The sequence below is a fragment of the Triticum aestivum genome, chromosome 6A (genome assembly GCF_018294505.1).
Source record: "Triticum aestivum cultivar Chinese Spring chromosome 6A, IWGSC CS RefSeq v2.1, whole genome shotgun sequence".
NCBI classification, from domain to species: Eukaryota; Viridiplantae; Streptophyta; class Magnoliopsida; order Poales; family Poaceae; genus Triticum; species Triticum aestivum.
Genome location: NC_057809.1, coordinates 62,559,224 through 62,580,944, shown reverse-complemented (window position 1 = coordinate 62,580,944; position 21,721 = coordinate 62,559,224). Strand labels below are relative to the sequence as shown.

The following is a 21,721-nucleotide window of genomic DNA, read 5'->3' as shown; positions in this document are numbered from 1 at the left end:
ATGAAGGAGTTCATATCCGATCTAGGTGTCATACCTAGTGCATCGGGTCCAATGAAAATCTTTTGTGACAATACTGGTGCAATTGCCTTGGCAAAGGAATCCAGATTTCACAAGAGAACCAAGCACATCAAGAGACGCTTCAATTCCATCCGGGATCTAGTCCAGGTGGGAGACATAGAGATTTGCAAGATACATACGGATCTGAATGTTGCAGACCCGTTGACTAAGCCTCTTCCACGAGCAAAACATGATCAGCACCAAGGCTCCATGGGTGTGAGAATCATTACTGTGTAATCTAGATTATTGACTCTAGTGCAAGTGGGAGACTGAAGGAAATATGCCCTAGAGGCAATAATAAAGTTATTATTTATTTCCTTATATCATGATAAATGTTTATTATTCATGCTAGAATTGTATTAACCGGAAACATAATACATGTGTGAATACATAGACAAACAAAGTGTCACTAGTATGCCTCTACTTGACTAGCTCGTTAATCAAAGATGGTTATGTTTCCTAACCATGAACAATGAGTTGTTATTTGATTAACGGGATCACATCATTAAGTGAATGATCTGATTGACATGACCCATTCCATTAGCTTAGCACCCGATCGTTTAGTATGTTGCTATTGCTTTCTTCATGACTTATACATGTTCCTATAACTATGAGATTATGCAACTCCCGTTTACCGGAGGAACACTTTGGGTGCTACCAAACGTCACAACGTAACTGGGTGATTATAAAGGAGTACTACAGGTGTCTCCAAAGGTACATGTTGGGTTGGCGTATTTCGAGATTAGGTTTTGTCACTCCGATTGTCGGAGAGGTATCTCTGGGCCCTCTCGGTAATGCACATCACTTAAGCCTTGCAAGCATTGCAACTAATGAGTTAGTTGCGGGATGATGTATTACAGAACGAGTAAAGAGACTTGCCGGCAACGAGATTGAACTAGGTATTGGAATACCGACGATCGAATCTCGGGCAAGTAACATACCGATGACAAAGGGAACGACGTATGTTGTTATGCGGTCTGACCGATAAAGATCTTCGTAGAATATGTAGGAGCCAATATGGGCATCCAGGTCCCGCTATTGGTTATTGACCGGAGACGTGTCTCGGTCATGTCTACATTGTTCTCGAACCCGTAGGGTCCGCACGCTTAAGGTTACGATGACAGTTATATTATGAGTTTATGCATTTTGATGTACCGAAGGTTGTTCGGAGTCCCGGATGTGATCACGGACATGACGAGGAGTCTCGAAATGGTCGAGACATAAAGATTGATATATTGGAAGCCTATGTTTGGATATCGGAAGTGTTCCGGGTGAAATCGGGATTTTACCGGAGTACCGGGAGGTTACCGGAACCCCCCGGGAGCTATATGGGCCATGATGGGCCTTAGTGGAAAAGAGAAGAGGCAGCCCCTCATGGGCCGCGCGCCCCTCCCCTCCCTTGGTCCGAATAGGACAAGGAGAGGGGGCCGGCCCCTCTCTCTCTTTTCCCCCCTCCGCGAATCCTATTCCAACTAGGATTGGGGGGGGGGGGAATCCTACTCCCAGAGGGAGTAGGACTCTCCTGGCGCGCCCTCCTTGGCCGGCCAGCCTCCCCCCTTTAGTCCTTTATATACGGAGGCAGGGGCACCCCAGAGACACACAAGTTGATCCATGTGATCTTTTCCTTAGCCGTGTGCGGCGCCCCCAACGACCATAGTCCTCGATAATATTGTAGCGGAGTTTAGGCGAAGCCCTGCTGCAGTAGTACATCAAGATCGTCACCACGCCGTCGTGCTGACGGAACTCTTCCCCGACACTTTGCTGGATCGGAGTCCGGGGATCGTCATCGAGCTGAACGTGTGCTAAAACTCGGAGGTGCCGTAGTTTCGGTGCTTGATCGGTCGGGCCGTGAAGACGTACGACTACATCAACCAAACGCTTCCGTTGTCGATCTACTAGGTATGTAGATCACACTCCCCCCTCTCGTTGCTATGCATCACATGATCTTGAGTGTGCGTAGGAATTTTTTTGAAATTACTACGTTCCCCAACAGTAACATACCGTTGACAAAGGGAACAACGTATGTTGTTATGCGATCTGACCGATAAAGATCTTCGTAGAATATGTGGGAGCCAATATGAGCATCCAGGTTCCGCTATTGGTTATTGACCGGAGACGTGTCTCGGTCATGTCTACATTGTTCTCGAACCCATAGGGTCCGCACGCTTAAGGTTTCGATGACAGTTATATTATGAGTTTATGAGTTTTGATGTACCGAAGGAGTTCGGAGTCCCGGATGAGATCGGGGACATGACAAGGAGTCTTGAAATGGTCGAGACGTAAAGATCGATATATTGGACGACTATATTCGGACATCGGAAAGGTTCCGAGTGATTCGGGTATTTTTCGGAGTACCGAAGAGTTATGGGAATACGTATTGGGCCTTATTGGGCCATACGGGAAAGAAGGAAAAGGGCCTCAAGGGTGGCCGCACCCCTCCCCTTGGTCTGGTCCGAATTGGACTAGGGAAGGGGGGCGCCCCCTTCCTTCCTTCTCCTTTTCCCTTCCTCTTTTCCTATTCCATATGGGAGGTGGAATCCTACTAGGACTAGGGAGTCCTAGTAGGACTCCACACTTGGCGCGCCCCCTCCTAGGGCCGGCCTCCTCCTCCCTTGCTCCTTTATATACGGGTGCAGGGGGGCACCCCAAAGACACACAAGTTGATCTTCGTGATCGTTCTCTTAGCCGTGTGCGGTGCCCTCCTCCACCATAATCCTCGATAATATTGTAGCGGTGCTTAGGCGAAGCCCTACGACGGTAGAACATCAAGATCGTCACCACACCGTCGTGCTGACGGAACTCTTCCCCGACACTTTGCTGGATCGGAGTCCGGGGATCGTCATCGAGCTCAACGTGTGCTAGAACTCGGAGGTGCCGTAGTTTCGGTGCTTAATCGGTCGGGTCGTGAAGACGTATGACTACATCAACCGCGTTGTGCTAACGCTTTCGCTTCCGGTCTACGAGGGTACTAGACAACACTCTCCCGTCTCATTGCTATGCATCACCATGATCTTGCGTGTGCGTAGGAATTTTTTTGAAATTACTACGTTCCCCAACAGTGGCATCCGAGCCTAGGTTTTATGCGTTGATGTAATATGCATGAGTAGAACACAAGTGAGTTGTGGGCGATATAAGTCATACTGCTTACCAGCATGTCACACTTTTGTTCGGCGGTATTGTTGGATGAAGCGGCCCGGACCGACATTACGCATATGCTTACGCGAGACTGGTTTTACCGCCGTGCTATGCACACAGGTGACTAGCGGGTGTCAGTTTCTCCAACTTTAGTTGAACCGAGTGTGGCTACGCCCGGTCCTTGAGAAGGTTAAAACAACACTAACTTGACAAACTATCGTTGTGGTTTTGATGCGCAGGTAAGATTGGTTCTTGCTTAAGCCCGTAGCAGCCACGTAAAACTTGCAACAAACAAAGTAGAGGACGTCTAACTTGTTTTTGCAGGGCATGTTGTGATGTGATATGGTCAAGACATAATGCTAAATTTTATTGTATGAGATGATCATGTTTTGTAACCGAGTTATCGGCAACTGGCAGGAGCCATATGGTTGTCGCTTTATTGTATGCAATGCAATCGCCCTGTAATGCTTTACTTTATCACTAAGCGGTAGCGATAGTCGTAGAAGCATAAGTTTGGCGAGACGACAACGATGCTACGATGGAGATCAAGGTGTCGCGCCGGTGACGATGGTGATCATGACGATGCTTCAGAGATGGAGATCAAAGGCACAAGATGATGATGGCCATATCATGTCACATATTTTGATTGCATGTGATGTTTATCTTTTATACATCTTATTTTGCTTAGTTCGACGGTAGCTTTATAAGATGATCTCTCACTAATTATCAAGGTACAAGTGTTCTCCCTGAGTATGCACCGTTGCGAAAGTTCTTCATGCTGAGACACCACGTGATGATCGGGTGTGATAGACTCTACGTTCAAATACAACGGGTGCAAAACAGTTGCACATGCGGAATACTCAGGTTAAACTTGACGAGCCTAGCATATAACAGATATGGCCTCGGAACACGGAGACCGAAAGGTCGAGCGTGAATCATATAGTAGATATGATCAACATAGTGATGTTCACCATTGAAACTACTCCATCTCACGTGATGATCGAACATGGTTTAGTTGATATGGATCACGTGATCACTTAGAAGATTAGAGGGATGTCCGTCTAAGTGGGAGTTCTTAAGTAATATAATTAATTGAACTTTAATTTATCATGAAGACTTAGTCCTGGTAGTATTAGCATATCTATGTTGTAGATCAATTGCTCGCGATATTGCTCCCCGTTTAATTTTTTTATATATTCCGAGAGAAAACTATGTTGAAAAATGTTAGTAGCAATGATGCGGATTGGATCCGTGATCTGAGGATTAACCTCATTGCTGCACAGAAGAATTATGTCCTTGATGCACCGCTAGGTGACAGACCTATTGCAGGAGCAGATGCAAACGTTATGAATGTTTGGCTAGCTCAATATGATGACTACTTGATAGTTTAGTGCACCATGCTTAAACGGCTTAGAATCGGGACTTCGAAGACGTTTGTCATGGACCATATGAGATGTTCCAGGAGTTGAAGTAAATATTTCAAGCAAATACCCGAGTTGAGAGATATGAAGTCTCCAACAAGTTCTATAGCTAAAAGATGGAGGAGAATCGCTCAAACAGTGAGCATGTGCTCAGATTGTCTGGGAACTACAATCGCTTGAATCAAGTGGGAGTTAATCTTCCAGATAAGATAGTGATTGACAGAATTCTCTAGTCACCATCACCAAGTTAGTAGAACTTCGTGATGAACTATAATATGCAAGGGATAACGGATACAATTCCCAAGCTCTTCGTGATGCTAAAATCAATGAAGGTAGAAATCAAGAAAAACATCAAGTGTTGATGGTTGACGAGACCACTAGTTTCAAGAAAACGGCAAAGGGAAGAAGGGGAACTTCAAGAAGAACGGCAAGCAAGTTGCTGCACAAGTGAAGAAGCCCAAGTCTGGTCCTAAGCCTGAGACTAAGTGCTTCTATTGCAAAGGGACTCGTCACTGGAAGCGGAACTGCCCCAAGTATTTGGCGGATAAGAAGGATGTCAAAGTGAACAAAGGTATATTGGATATACATGTTATTGATGTATACTTTACTAGTGTTTGTAGCAACCCCTCGGCATTTGATAATGGTTCCGTTGCTAAGAGTAGTAACTCGAAACGAGAGTTGCAGAATAAACAGAAACTAGTAAAAGTCGAGGTGACGATGTGTGTTGGAAGTAGTTCCAAGATTGATATGATCATCATCGCACTCTCCCTATACTTTAGGGATTAGTGTTGAAACTAAATAAGTGTTATTTGGTGTTTGCGTTGAGCATGAATATGATTTGATCATGTTTATTGCAATACGGTTATTCATTTAAGTTAGAGAATAATTGTTGTTCTGTTTACATGAATAAAACCTTCTATGGTCATACACCCAATGAAAATTGGTTCATTGGATCTCGATCATAGTGATACACATATTCAGAATATTGAAACCAAAAGATGTAAAGTTAATAATGATAGTGCAACTTATTTGTGGCACTGCTGTTTAGGTCATATTGGTGTAAAGCGCATGAAGAAACTCCATGCTGATGGATTTTTGGAATCACTTGATTATGAATCAGTTGATGCTTGCGAACCATGCCTCATGGGCAAGATGACTAAGACTTCATTCTCCGGAACAATGGAGCGAGCAACTGACTTATTGGAAATAATACATACTGATGTATGCGGTCCGATGAGTGTTAAGGCTCACGGCAAGTATCGTTATTTTCTGACCTTCATAGATGATTTGAGCAGATATGGGTATATCTACTTAATGAAACACAAGTCTGAAACATTTGAAAAGTTCAAAGAATTTTAGAGTGAAGTGGAGAATCATCGTAACAAAAATAAAAGTTTCTACGATATGATCACAGAAGTAAAATATTTGAGTTATGAGTTTGGCCTTCAGTTAAAACAATGTGAAATAGTTTCACTACTCACGCCACCTGGAACACCACAATGTAATGGTGTCTCCGAATGTTGTAACCATGCTTTATTAGATATGGTGCGATCTATGACGTCTCTTAGTGATTTACCGCTATCGTTTTGGGGTTATGCATTAGAGACAACTACATTCACATTAAATAGGGCATCATCTAAATCTGTTGAGACGACACCGTATGAACTATGGTTTGGCAAGAAATCGAAGCTGTCGTTTCTTAAAGTTTGGGACTGCAATGCTTATGTCAAAAAGTTTCAACATGATAAGCTCGAACGCAAATCGGAGAAGTAAATCTTCATAGGATACCCAAAAGAAAATGTTGGGTACACCTTCTATCACAGATCTGTAGGCAAGTTATTCATTGCTGAGAATGGATCCTTTCTAGAGAAGGAGTTTCTCTCGAAAGAAGTGAGTGGGAGGAAAGTAGAACTTGATGAGGTAACTGTACCTGCTCCCTTATTGGAAAGTAGTTCATCACAGAAATCTGTTCCCGTGACTACTACACCGATTAGTGAGGGAGCTAATGATGATGATCATGTAACTTCAGATCAAGTTACTACCGAACCTCGTAGGTAAACCAGAGTGGTACTGTAATCCTATTCTGGAGGTCATGTTACTTGACCATGACGAGCCTACGAACTATGAGGAAGCGATGATGAGCCCAGATTCCGCGAAATGTCTTGAGGCCATGAAATCTGAGATGAGATCCATGTATGAGAACAAAGTATGGACTTTGATTGACTCGCCCAATGATCAGCGAGCCATTGAGATTAAATGGATCTTCAAGAGGAAGACGGACGCTGATAGTAGTGTTACTATCTACAAAGCTAGAATTATCGCAAAAAGGTTTTTGACAAGTTCAAGGTGTTGACTACGATGAGAGTTTCTCACTCGTATCTATGCTTAAGTCTGTCCGAATCATGTTAGCAATTGCCGCATTTTATGAAATCTGGCAAATGGATAAACAAAACTGCATTCCTTAATGGATTTATTAAAGAAGAGTTCTATATGATGCAACCAGAAGGTTTTGTCAATCCTAAAGGTACTAACAAAATATGCAAGCTCCAGCGATCCATCTATGGACTGGTGCAAGCATCTCGGAGTTCGAATATACGCTTTGATAAATTGATCAAAGCATATAGTTTTATACAGACTTGCGGTGAAGCCTGTATTTACAAGAAAATGAGTGGGAGCACTACATCATTTCTGATAAGTATATGTGAAAGACATATTGTTGATCGGAGATAATGTAGAATTATTCTACAAAGCATAAAGGAATGTTTGAAAGGAGTTTTTCAAAAAAGACCTCGGTGAAGCTGCTTACATATTGAGCATCAAGATCTATAAAGATAGATCAAGACGCTTGATAAGTTTTTCAATGAGTACATATCTTGACAAGATTTTGAAGTAATTCAAAATGGAACAGTCAAAGAAGGAGTTCTTGCCGGTGTTACAAAGGTGTGAAGTTGAGTGAGACTCAAAACCCGACGACGGCAGAAGATAGAGAGAGAATGAAAGTCATTCCCTATGCCTCAGCCATAGGTTCTATAAAGTATGCCATGCTATGTACCAGACCTATTGTATACCCTGCCCTGAGTTTGGCAAGGGAGTACAATAGTGATCTAGGAGTAGATCACTTGACATTGGTCAAAATTATCCTTAGTGGAATAAGGATATGTTTCTCGATTATGGAGGTGATAAAAGGTTCGTCGTAAAGGGTTACGTCGATGCAAGTTTTGACACTGATCCAGATGACTCAAAATCTCAATCTGGATACATATTTAAAGTTGGAGCAATTAGCTAGAGTAGCTCCGTGCAGAGCATTGTTGACATAGAAATTTGTAAAATACGTACGGATCTGAATGTGGCAAACCCGTTGAGTAAACTTCTCTCACAAGTAAAACATGATCACACCTTAGTACTCTTTGGGTGTTAATCACATAGCGATGTGAACTAGATTATTGACTCTAGTAAACCCTTTGGGTGTTGGTCACATGTCGAAGGTGTTAATCACATGGTGATGTGAACTATTGGTGCTAAATCACATGGAGATGTGAACTAGATTATTGACTCTAGTGCAAGTGGGAGACTGAAGTAAATATGCCCTAGAGGCAATAATAAAGTTATTATTTATTTCCTTATATCATGATAAATGTTTATTATTCATGCTAGAATTGTATTAACCGGAAACATAATACATGCGTGAATACATAGACAAACAGAGTGTCACTAGTATGCCTCTACTTGACTAGCTCGTTGATAAAAAATGGTTATGTTTCCTAACCATAGACATGAGTTGTCATTTGATTAACGATCACATCATTAGGAAGAATGATGTGATTGACTTGACCCATTCCGTTAGCTTAGCACTTGATCGTTTAGCTTGTTGCTATTGCTTTCTTCATGACTTATACATGTTCCTATGACTATGAGATTATGCAACTCCCGTTTACCGGAGGAACACTTAGTGTGCTACCAAACGTCACAACGTAACTGGGGTACTTGTTGGGTTGGCGTATTTCGAGATTAGGATTTGTCACTTCGATTGTCGGAGAGGTATCTCTGGGCCCTCTCGGTAATGCACATCACCTAAGCCTTGCAAGCATTGCAACTGATGAGTTAGTTGCGAGATGATGTATTACGGAACAAGTAAAGAGACTTACCGGTAACGAGATTGAACTAGGTATTGAGATACCGACGATCGAATCTCGGGCAAGTAACATACCGATGACAAAGGGAACAACGTATGTTGTTATGCCGTCTGACCGATAAAGATCTTCGTAGAATATGTGGGAGCCAATATGAGCATCCAGGTTCCGCTATTGGTTATTGACCGGAGCCGTGTCTCGGTCATGTCTACATTGTTCTCGAACCCGTAGGGTCCGCACGCTTAAGGTTTCGATGATAGTTATATTATGAGTTTATGAGTTTTGATGTACCGAAGGAGTTCGGAGTCCCGGATGAGATCGGGGACATGACGAGGAGTCTCAAAATGGTCGAGACGTAAAGATCGATATATTGGACGACTATATTCGGACATCGGAAAGGTTCCGAGTGATTCGAATATTTTTCGGAGTACCGGAGAGTTACGGGAATACGTATTGGGCCTTATTGGGCCATACGGGAAAGAAGGAAAAGGGCCTCAAGGGTGGCCGCACCCCTCCCCTTGGTCTGGTCCGAATTGGACTAGGGAAGGGGGGCGCCCCCTTCCTTCCTTCTCCTTTTCCCTTCCTCTTTTCCTATTCCATATGGGAGGTGGAATCCTACTAGGACTAGGGAGTCCTAGTAGGACTCCACACTTGGCGCGCCCCCTCCTAGGGCCGGCCTCCTCCTCCCTTGCTCCTTTATATATGGGTGCAGGGGGGCACCCCAAAGACACACAAGTTGATCTTCGTGATCGTTCTCTTAGCCGTGTGCGGTGCCCTCCTCCACCATAATCCTCGATAATATTGTGGCGGTGCTTAGGCGAAGCCCTGCGACGGTAGAACATCAAGATCGTCACCACGCCGTCGTGCTGAGGAACTCTTCCCCGACACTTTGCTGGATCGGAGTCCGGGGATCGTCATCGAGCTGAACGTGTGCTAGAACTCGGAGGTGCCGTAGTTTCGGTGCTTGATCAGTCGGGTCGTGAAGACGTACGACTACATCAACCGCGTTGTGCTAACGCTTCCGTTTCCGGTCTACGAGGGTACGTAGACAACACTCTCCCCTCTCGTTGCTATGCATCACCATGATCTTGCGTGTGCATAGGAAATTTTTTGAAATTACTACGTTCCCCAACACGACGTGCCTACCTCTGGGTGGGTTGTGACAAGGTCACGGGAGGGAAATGTAAGGTCAACTCGGCGCAAGTCTACAGGCCCAAGCTACATGGCGGTCTTGGGATTCTAAACCTTGGCAAGTTTGCGGCTGCACTCCGTCTCCGTTGGCTGTGGTTCAACTGGCAAGACCCGCTCAAGCCTTGGTCGGGCTTGGGTACCCCTTGCGACAACAATGATCGAAACATATTCGCGTCGGCCTCCAAGGTTCTGGTAGGTGATGGTCTCCGCGCAACTTTCTGGGAGTCAGCTTGGCTAGATGGCATAAGACCCAAAGACATTGCTCCCAAAATTTATAACATCTCCAATAAAAAAAATTGTTCAGTTCACAAGGCTTTGCTTAATGGCTACTGGATCTCCCAGGTGAAGGTTGCTTCGATCGTCTCCTCTGAACACATCGTCCAGTTTGTTGCGCTTTGGGAAAGACTCACCCACATCCAGCTAAACCCGGACATGCAAGACTCCATCACCTGGAAATTCACTGCTGATGGCCATTACTCCGCAGCCTCAGCATACAGGGCTCAGTTTATTGGATTGATGGACACAGATATGAACCAAAATGTTTGGAAGAACTGGGCGCCCCCAAAGTGTAAATTTTCCGCGTGGCTTGTTATCAACAATAAGATTTGGACAGCTGACAGACTCCACCGTCGCGGATGGCCGAACTGCAACCTTTGTCCATTATGCCAACAAGTCCAGGAATCGGCGGCCCACCTTCTCTTTCAATGTCGATACACCATTCGGGTTTGGGGCATGATCAAATCTTGGCTTGCGCTCCACGATGTCCAGCCCAACGATTGGATTGATATGGTTTCAGTTAAGGATTGGTGGAGTCAGAATGCCACTAAGCAAACTCCATCGAGAAGGCTGCTTGTCTCCCTGATGATGCTTATCTCCTGGGAACTATGGAAGGAGCGAAACGTTAGACTTTTCCGCAACACGGCCGTTCCGGTGGGAGTGTTGGTCGCCAAGATTAAAGAGGAATGCTCGCTTTGGAGCCTTGCCGGAGCAAAACATTTGTTAACATTATGCCGCGAGAGTGATGTACTGTATTTGGCCTTTGGCCATATTTTGTTAACCTTCTCTCTTATTCAATGAAAATGGCAAATCTTTTGCCTAGTTTCAAAAAAAAAATGCCTGATGGAGTGCCCCTCAGACCTGTGCTGCAACAAGACGAGAATAAATTAGAATGCTTTCAGTTAGTTCCGTCAGACATAGTGAGCACACTTTCCACTACAAACTGAATCAGGAGAACATATACCAGATATGATGTGCCCTGTCCTTCAACACAACCCTCAGTTACTCCCTCCGTAGTGTCAAAAACGCTCTTATATTATGGGACAGAGGGAGTGTTATTTTTTTTTTCTCAAATACAAGTTGTAAGCATCAATTACAAACCTTATCTCTGTCTGAACTTGCAGAGTTGCATGGAAATTATTTACAGCTGTAGGCTCAGAACAGGGAGCACATCTCTTTGTCTCTATCATCACTTAACCGCTGTCACTAGGGATAAAAATTTACAATTCCAACTGCAGCTTATACAAGTTTGGTGCTGATACTTATTCCTGATCAACAACCACCACCGCGTGTTATATTACCTAGGCCTTTGAGTCTTGTCGGTAAGCTTTCAAATACAGAAAAACTGGCCAAAGTCTAGCTCTTGCATTCGCCTGACATTGCATTCTACCCCAAATGGTTGATCAATAATGTGATCCAGTTTCCCTAAAAAAAACACTACCTGGTGCAAACAAATAATATATCAGAAATCACTAGCTGCTTCGTTGCGCCTCTTCACGAATGGTCGGCAACATTAAACATTGGAGAATACCTGGGTACTGCAATCAACCGGTCGACTACATGAGTAACATGAAAATAATTGTATTTTGGAAATAACTCCATCACATTAGCAGCTTAGATAGATGCTACACAGTAGTCGGGGGGCTAGCAGAGCATCAAATGTAAAATGCCAAATGACCGCAATTCATGTACAGAAATCCGGTGGCAGCAAGCTTTTCACGAGATAACGACATCTTCGACAAGTCATAATTCTGCTCTATAATGAAGAAAAATTCTACGGCGGCCTCGAGTTCTTATAAAGTTTCTTTCCTTCTCAGTTTCAATTGCCGGAGACACACTCCAGCAATTTCGTCGTCTCAGGTCCAACGTGAATCCCATCATCTTCGATGCGCTGAGCAATGGATGGGTTGGTTCTACCTGCAGCTATATAGGTGCGCATCATGCCCTCATAAGCTTCCGCATCAAGGCATTCGAGCTTCCTCAGGCACTCGCAGAAAGACTCCACACCGTCAACATCCTTTGACTCTTCATAGTGCTTCAGAAATCTGCCTGTAAGCTTTTTGGATGGCACCCATTTGTGTGCCGTCACCATGTTCTTTGCATCTCTCAAGATCTCCAGTGCCCCAGTAACATTAGATTTTTCCAAATAGAATTCGGCAAATATGTAAATCGTCCTGTAATCACAACGACCCTTAGCCATGGTCCTCTGACGGATAGCCTCAGCTTCGTCTATCATACCCTTATCAAGGTAAGCTTTGATCATCACATTTGTTATCCTCATGTCATATTGTTCATGACTCGATTCCCACTCCTGAAAGGTTTGCTGTAATGACTCAAAGTCATCAATAGTACTCAGAGCTTGAAGCATCACAAGATAGCTTCTGTTCAGACATTTCTTGAATGTGGACTTCAAAGACTCCCAGATCCTCTTAACCTCAGTTGCATTTCCACAACGGGCATAGATGGAGAGGAGGAAATACCATGAGGATAACTCATCTTTGTTCATAACTTCCTCGGCTTTCTTTAGGGCAACTTCTGCCTTTTCACACAGCTCTAGTTTAATGTAACTGTTTGCCATTAGAGTATATAGGGACCAGTGAACTGGAGCCACCTTCTGCAATTCTTCCAGGACTTTCTCCGCAGCCTCCAGGTCATTCATTGTAACATAGCTTTCTACCAATGAGAAGTATGTAAAACTGTTAGCAGTTATACCGCTTTCTCGCATTTCTTCAAATGTGGAGGGGATTTTCTCTGGCTGGCCCGCCTTTTTGTACAAAGCCATCAGGCTGTTGTACACCAGTGTATTTGGAACAATGTTCTTGGCTTTCATCTTCTCATAGAATTTCAGACCTTTAAATGCCATCCCGTGTTCACCATAGCAGTTAAGCAAACATGAATAAGCTTTCCTTGACTTCAATATATCTGGAAGGCTCCAGAAATATTCTTCAGCTGCCTGTATCCCGTGAACTTTTGAAACAAGGTCAATCCGCAGCGCTTGATGCCCAGGCGTCAACTTTGCTCCACGAGCTTCCATCCAGTCCATCAACTGGGTACAAAACAACACAGCCAAATATTATACAGTGAACACAAAAAAGATACTTTGCTCAGGAAGAGGTTGCACTTGCACCAGAACAGCATATGAACTCTCGGTACCATAATATTATAGGTAAACATAAAAAAGGTCCTTAGAAGAGATGCATTAATGGCATCACAGTTCGAACCTTCTGCTGTTAGAACTTGAACCTTCATTTTCTATTGTGAAGTCTTGCTTTCCTTCCCTCTAGAGCATATTCTCTCCAGGTTTTTGCCTATTTATGTGTGAGAATCGAGATACCCGGCTCAGCAGTAGTGTGTGTTATGGACAAGCTACCAATGACAGATTAATTCCAGGAAATTGGAAATTAACTCTGTTTAAGACCAGTTTTAACGATCAATAGTTTTCATGGTAGACCTCATTTTTCAAATCTCAGACTATATGTTTGATCAGTGGTTATTTACTTATTTGTACAGCACAATGAAAGAGATGTTTGTTCGAAACAATCACCCATCAAAATGTTTCAGGTAATTCTCTGCTGGAAACAATAAAGCTGAGCACACCATTCATTGTTCTAACAGAACTACCTCAACTGTTAGACCTTAGAAGCTAGACAGGCATCAACGCGCATGACCTCATATCTCAACCAATGCAGTTTAATGTGTTAGCAATGGAACTTAAAGTCACTGACTCACTGCGGTCATTTAAGTCAAACTTTTTTTAATGTTTATTTATTAAGAAAAATCAGTAAAATTTACCTCAACACACTGAGTCTGAGGCTAAAAACATCTTATACACAATCATCGTCTTCAAGCAATTCCCTATGACGCTATCACACACTGAAAGTCAAAAGTATTGGATCTATAAATATTTAGAAAGAAAAGGAAGCTGCAGCATATCTTCAAAGTTCCCAGGCAGCACAAGCAGGGCCATGGTATATTACCTGCTTTTGCAATTACTGATAGTTTAAGGTACACAACTCCCTTCCTACCTATAATGTGGACCTCTGAAGCTGCAGCAATGTGCAGTATGGCACCCGGCCCCAGTTTCACTTAGCATCAGAAATCAAAATTACCATTGTGGTGACTGCCAACACAATCAGTTGACCCTATCCTATTCTTCAGTCTTAAAAGGAACATTCAGTTTGCACCGTGCATTTCCAATAGTGCGACCTTAAATCAAAATTATCCACAAAGAGAATGCAGAATAGAGCAACCCTAGCAAATCCATTCCATTTCCTCGCTTATCCCGAACTAAACTTCAAGCCCGCTACTTTCAGCACAAATACTTCTGTCAAATGTACCAAGATTGAACAACAAAATGAAGGCGCAAACACACCCTGATCCAAATCAGGCCACCATTTGGCGCGGTGTGTGTGTGTGTGTGTGTGGGGGGGGGGGGGGGGGGGGGGGGGGGGGGGGGGGTCACCTCGAGCGCGCACGCGTGACGCTTGAACTTGCGGAGCTTCCGGATGTAGGCGACGATCTGGTACTCCGAGAGCGGGCGCCTCTCGCGGAGATATTTGGTCATCTCCGCCGCCGCCATTCCCGGCTGCCTGCCATGGGACAGCTTCGAGATCCTCCTGTACAGGGGGACCCACGACGGCTCAAGGCCGTCCCGTCCAGGGACGGCCGACTGGACCTGCGCCTGCACCTGCGCAAGCTCGTGCGCGAATCTAGCCGGGGCAAAGGAGATGCGCCGCCGCGCCGCCGCGGGGATCGCCGTGCGCAACATGGGCGGCGGACTGGCTGTCCTGTTCGGCCGCGTTCCGTGGGGTTTGTGGTTGTGGAGGTTTTTTTGGGCTTGGACGCTGAAAAACGATTCAATGTGCATTTCTAGCTGATCCCTCGAAATTGGTTAAAAGATTTATTTTGAGGGGTTAAAACTGAATCTAGTCGATTTTCTAGGGAAAAAAATACTCATCGTGGTGGATGCCGCTTATATTTACTCTTCCGAGGCCACTTCTCATGATAATTTTGACCTTTTCCTTGCGTTGATCCTCTACACTGTTTGCCCGTCGGCGTCACACTACATTGTGTTCCTTGCCTCCGGCAACCACCCCGCATGCCGGTCGACACCCCGCAACCCCGTCGTCATCCGATTTCAAATTCCGCGAGAATCAACGGCCTTTTTTTTTCTTTTTCTTTTTTGTCCTTTTCATCGTCTCCGGCCACGACGACTCTCCCCCTAGTCATCCCTAGCCCGGCGGCGCTTCTTCAATTGTCCGACCACTAGCAAAGCTGCCACACACGCATAGGACACCTACAAAGAGGGGGAAAAATCAATGTAAAGGACGAAACATACATGAAGAGTGCTCGTCGGTCGCCATTGCAGTTTTCGATGAATCCTTGTGTTCCGGACAATGCCATCGCTCCACTAGGACAAGGGGAGAGGATGAACTTATTTATACGATGAAGCACCCGGGCCATGGCATGTGGAGGACAAATTTTAACTACTTCGTCGTACACTTAAGTCGCGCACGGTGAGACTATCAAATTACTTTTGCAGAGCATCTATCATAGGCGCTAGCTAGCTCATTGAAATCATCTAGTGCCGAAAATTCGTAGTTGGCTGCTTGAAAGGAAGAAGGAAGAAGAATAGAGAGAAAGGCTTCCATGTGAGGTCTAGTTCTTTTGAGGATTTAAGTTTAGGGGTCCGGCTAGGAACCGCTTTTTTTAGGAAAGCAAAACTGAAAAGTTAAGGTATAGGGGTCGTGTGAGGGTTTAAATTATAAGAAATTTAAGTTTAGGGCTCTAATGCACGGGCTACATGTAGCCCTCTTTTTCTTGAAAATAAGTTAATTTTACACACACAAAATTCTAAATGAAATGTACATGTATCTCGCTCTTCATAATAGGTACCGTTATGAGCGATTTCTCGGGCCCTTTGCATTTGCATTTCCATCAATCCGGTCCTCCTTTCGATCGTGCTTGTTCGGTGCTGCCCATTGTTTGTTTTACTTTCCTTTTTTCTACCATCTTTTGATGTATGTGGTCCCTCTTTATTTTTTTCCTAGACCTACAAAGTCAGAGAGACATTCGGGTCATCTTTCTAGTGTGGTGTGTGAGCGAGAGAGCAGCCGTGGTTTGGCATCTCAAGAAGGGGTATCCTTGGAATTCTGTGTGCGCTTCCCATCCTCTTCGCTCAGGTCATATACGTTTGGAGATCAATAGTTTATCATGGGCTACTAGAGCTACAACTCCTCCCTACCCGACAGGTAGAGCCGTTCTCTTATCTTCTACCTATCTTTTCCTCCCCCTTTCACCATGCCACCACCTCATGATCCCATCCTCCACTACATATTTCACTCCACCTGATGCCTCATTACACCAATTCACTTAATTTGTTTTTAGGTGCACCAGCCCAAAATAATTATTACAACGTAGTGAGGCATGCAGTTGTGAATTGCACATATAGTATAGCACATATGTATATTATTTATACGTAACAGACCTTGATCAAAATAGTAGAACTAAGTGAAAGCGAAAGCATAACAATAGAGGAACTCCAAGCACGCAAGGGTACTCCTGGGACACAACCTAGTAGACAAACTCAATAGCATCTCCACTAGCTTAGGGATCATCTGCAAGATCTAGCCGTGTGAGAAGTCAGATGAGTACGTTGAGGTACTCGCAGAAAGAAGAAAAAAACATAAGCAAGCACATGCATAATCAATTCCAGGAAATAACGGAGAGTTAGCAATATATCCAACAAAATGCGGGTAGTGTTTGCAAAGAAAAGAAAAGAGTGTCATCAACGAAAATGGGTGTCATTACAATGTCTCAGATTTGGGGCATAACTCAATGAAGTATTTAACCGGTGAACTGGGATCAACTTAGGTAAATGAAGTAGCCAATCAAAAGATGCATCGTTACAACATCTCAAATTTGGTACATAATACGATAAACAAATTAACTAGCAAGCTAGGAACATCGTATATAAAGAAAGTAGCCAACCAAAATGGGCGTCATTACAACGCCTTGAATTCAGGGCGTAGTTGCAGCAAATATGACCGGTGAATCAGGATCAACATAACTTAACCACCAAGCCAGGATCAACGTAAAATAACAAGTTAGTGGTTCCACCACTTTGCAGTATAGCTTATTTGAACTATTATTTTGTGAGTTCCTCCAAGTTTGTCTTAGATCCTAAGTGTGACTTATCCCGACTTCGTCCATGGTCGCAGGCACGACTATTCAATTAGTTTTAGATCTGTAGAGGTTTGTGCACTCTCCCAATGTGAGCAAGTATCCTTTGTGGTAATTGAAGGAAATATGCCCTAGAGGCAATAATAAAGTTATTATTTATTTCCTTATGTCATGATAAATGTTTATTATTCATGCTAGAATTGTACTAACCGGAAACTTAGTACATGTGTGAATACATAGACAAACAGAGTGTCACTAGTTTGCCTCTACTTGACAAGCTCGTTGAATCAATGATGGTTATGTTTCCTAACCATAGACATGAGTTGTCATTTGATTAACGGGATCACATCATTAGAGAATGATGTGATTGACTTGACCCATCCGTTAGCTTAGCACGATGATCGTTTAGTTTGTTGTTATTGCTTTCTTCATGACTTATACATGTTCCTATGACTATGAGATTATGCAACTCCCGATTACCGGAGGAACACTTTGTGTGCTACCAAACGTCACAACATAACTGGGTGATTATAAAGGTGCTCTACATGTGTCTCTGGTGGTACTTGTTGAGTTGGCATAGATTAAGAATAGGATTTGTCACTCCGATTGTCGGAGAGGTATCTCTGGGCCCTCTTAATGCATATCACTATAAGCCTTGCAAGCAATGCAACTAATGAGTTAGTTGCGGGATGATGCATTACGGAACGAGTAAATAGACTTGCCGGTAACGAGATTGAACTAGGTATTGAGATACCGACGATCGAATCTCGGGCAAGTAACATACCGATGACAAAGGGAACAACGTATGTTGTTATGCGGTTTGACCGATAAAGATCTTCGTAGAATATGTAGGGGCCAATATGAACATCCAGGTTCCGCTATTGGTTATTGACCGGAGACGTGTCTCCGTCATGTCTACATAGTTCTCGAACCCGTAGGGTCCGCACGCTTAACGTTCGGTGACGATCGGTATTATGAGTTTATGCGATTTGATGTACCGAAGGTAGTTCGGAGTCTCGGATGAGATCGGGACATGACGATGAGTCTCTAAATGGTCGAGATGTAAAGATTGATATATTGGACAAGTATATTCGGACATCGGAAAGGTTCCGAGTGATTCGGGTATTTTTCGGAGTACCGGGGAGTTACGGGAATACGGGGAAGAAGTATTGGGCCAAGTGGTGGAAGAGAGGAGGCAGGGCGAGCGGCCCCCTAGCCCAAACCGAATTGGACTAGGGGGGCGGCCCTCTTTCCTCCTTTCCTTCCTCTCCTTCCTTCTCCCCTTCCCCCTTCCTTTCCTCCTCCTAGTAGGAGTAGGAAAGGGGAGTCCTACTCCTACTAGGAGGAGGACTCCTCCTCCTGGCGCGCCCTAGGAGGGCCGGCCGGCCTTCCCCTTGCTCCTTTATATACGGGGGCAGGGGCACCCTAGAACACACAAAGTTGATCATTGATCCCTTAGCCGTGTGTGGTGCCCCCTCCACCATAATCCACCTCGATCATATTGTAGCGGTGCTTAGGCGAAGCCCTGCGTCGGTAGCAACATCATCACCATCAGCACGCCGTCGTGCTGACGGAACTCTCCCGTGAAGCTCTGCTGGGTCGGAGTTCGTGGGACGTCATCAAGCTGAACATGTGCTGAACTCGGAGGTGATGTGCGTTCGGTACTTGGATCGGTCGGATCGTGAAGACGTTCGACTACATCAACCGCGTTCTCATAACGCTTCCGCTTACGGTCTACGAGGGTACGTGGACGATACTCTTCCCTCTCGTTGCTATGCATCACCATGATCTTGCGTGTGCGTGGGAAAATTTTGAAATTACTACATTCCCCATCAGTGGTATTAGAGCCAGGTTTATGCGTAGATGTTATATGCACGAGTAGAACACAAGTGAGTTGTGAGAGATACAAGTCATACTGCTTATCAGCATGTCATATTTTGGTTCAGCGGTATTTTTGGATGAAGCGGCCCAGACCGACATTACGCGTACGTTTACGCGAGACTGGTTCTGCCGACGTGCTTTGCACATGGGTGGCTGGAGGGTGTCAGTTTCTCCAACTTTAGTTGAACCAAGTGTGGCTACGCCCGGTCCTTGAGAAGGTTAAAACAGCACTAACTTGACGAACTATCGTTATGTTTTTGATGCGTAGGTAAGAACGGTTCTTGCTCAGCCCGTAGCAGCCACGTAAAACTTGCAACAACAAAGTAGAGGACGTCTAACTTGTTTTTGCAGGGCATGTTGTGATGTGATATGGTCAGGACGTGATGAGATATAAGTTGTTGTATGAGATGATCATGTTTTGTTGAAGTTATCGGCAACTGGCAGAATCCTTATGGTTGTTTTTTTATTACATAAGATGCAAGCGCCATACAATTACTTTACTTTATCGCTATGCGATAGCAATAGTTGGCGAGATGACCATATGATGACACATTGATAGAGATCAAGATGATGGAGATCATGGTGTCATGCCGGTGACGATAGAGATCATGACGGTACTTTGGAGATGGAGACCAAAGGCGCAAGATGATCATGGCCATATCATGTCACATATTTTTGATTGCATGTGATGTTTATCTTTTATACATCTTATTTTGCTTAGTTCGGCGGTAGCTTTATAAGATGATCTCTCACTAAATTCCAAGGTAAAAGTGTTCTCCCTGAGTATATACCATTGCCAAAGTTCATCGTGCCGAGACACCACGTGATGATCGGGTGTGATAAGCTCAACGTTCATCTACAATGGGTGTAAGACAGTTTTGCACACGCAGAAATACTCGGGTTAAACTTGACGAGCCTAGCATATACATATATGGCCTCGGAACACTGGAGACCGAAAGGTCGAGCATGAATCATATAGTAGATATGATCAACATAATGATGTTCACCATTGAAAACTGCTCCATCTCACGTGATGATCGGACATGGTTTAGTTGATTTGGATCACGTGATCATTTAGATGACTAGATGGATGTCTATCTAAGTGGGAGTTCTTAAGTAATATGATTAATTGAACTTAAATTTATCATGAACTTAGTCCTGATAGTATTTGCATATCTATGTTGTAGATCAATAGCTCGCAGATAGCTTCCCCGTTTATTTTTGATATGTTCCTAGAGAAAAATAAATTGAAAGATGTTAGTAGCAATGATGCGGATTGGATCCGTGATCTGAGGATTATCCTCATTGCTGCGCAGAAGAATTATGTCCTTGATGCACCGCTAGGTGACGGACCTATTGCAGGAGCATATGCAGATGTTATGAACGTTTGTCAAAGCTCGATATGATGACTACTTGATAGTTTAGTGCACCATGCTTTACGACTTAGAACCGGGACTTCAAAAATATTTTGAACGCCACGGAGCATATAAGATGTTCCAAGAGTTGAAATTAGTATTTCATACGCATGCCTGTGTCGAGAGTTAGGAGACCTCTGACAGTACTTTGCCTACAAAGATGGAGGAGAATAGCCCAACCAGTGAGCATATGCTCAGATTGTCTAGGTACTGTAATTGCTTGAATCAAGTGGGAGTTAATCTTTCAGATAAGATAGTAATTGACAAAGTTCTCTAGTCACTATCACCAAGTTACTAGAACTTAGTGATGAAAATATGCAAGGGATAATGGAAACGATTCCCAAGCTCTTCGTGATGCACAAATCGACGAAGGTAGAAATCAAGAAAAGCATCAAGTGTTGATGGTTGACAAGACCACTAGTTTCAAGAAAAGGGCAAAGGTAAGAAGGGGAACTTCAAGAAGAACGGCAAGCAAGTTGCTGCTCAAGTGAAGAAGCCCAAGTCTAGACCTAAGCCTGAGACTAAGTGCTTCTACTGCAAAGGGACTGGTCACTGGAAGCACAACTTCCCCAAGTATTTGGCGGATAAGAAGGATGGCAAAGTGAACAAAGATATATTTGATATACATGTTATTGATGTGTACTTTACTAGTGTTTATAGCAACCCCTCAGTATTTGATACTAGTTTAGTTGCTAAGATTAGTAACTCGAAACGGGAGTTGCAGAATGAACAGAGACTAGTTAAGGGTGAAGTGACGATGTGTGTTGGAAGTGGTTCCAAAATTGATATGATCATCATCGCACACTCCCTATACTTTCGGGATTAGTGTTGAACCTAAATAAATGTTATTTGGTGTTTGTATTGAGGATGAATATGATTTGATCATGTTTATTGCAATACGGTTATTCATTTAAAGTCAGAGAATAATTGTTGTTCTGTCTGCATGAATAAAACCTTCAATGGTCATACACCCAAGATGAATGGTTTATTGAATCTTGATCGTAGTGATACACATATTCATAATATTGAAACC

General features: G+C 43.9%; 1 protein-coding gene across 1 annotated transcript; it reads right to left on the bottom strand.

Annotated features, from left to right (window-relative positions):
* Positions 1-11,792: 11,792 nt before the first annotated feature.
* Positions 11,793-15,047, bottom strand: LOC123132027 (pentatricopeptide repeat-containing protein At4g01990, mitochondrial). Its single transcript, XM_044551774.1, has 2 exons — positions 14,673-15,047; positions 11,793-13,256 (listed from the first exon to the last, which is right to left on the bottom strand). Exons 1-2 carry the CDS (start codon positions 14,976-14,978, stop codon positions 12,030-12,032), a joined length of 1,533 nt encoding a protein of 510 aa, XP_044407709.1. The 5' UTR covers positions 14,979-15,047; the 3' UTR covers positions 11,793-12,029.
* Positions 15,048-21,721: the final 6,674 nt, after the last annotated feature.

Coding starts and splice junctions, on each gene's coding strand:
- LOC123132027 (XM_044551774.1), bottom strand. CDS start 14,978: ATGTTGCGCACGGCGATCCCCGCGGCGGCGCGGCGGCGCATCTCCTTT. Junction 13,257..14,672: donor GTCACGCGTGCGCGCTCGAG/GTGACCCCCCCC, acceptor TTTTGTACCCAG/TTGATGGACTGGATGGAAGC.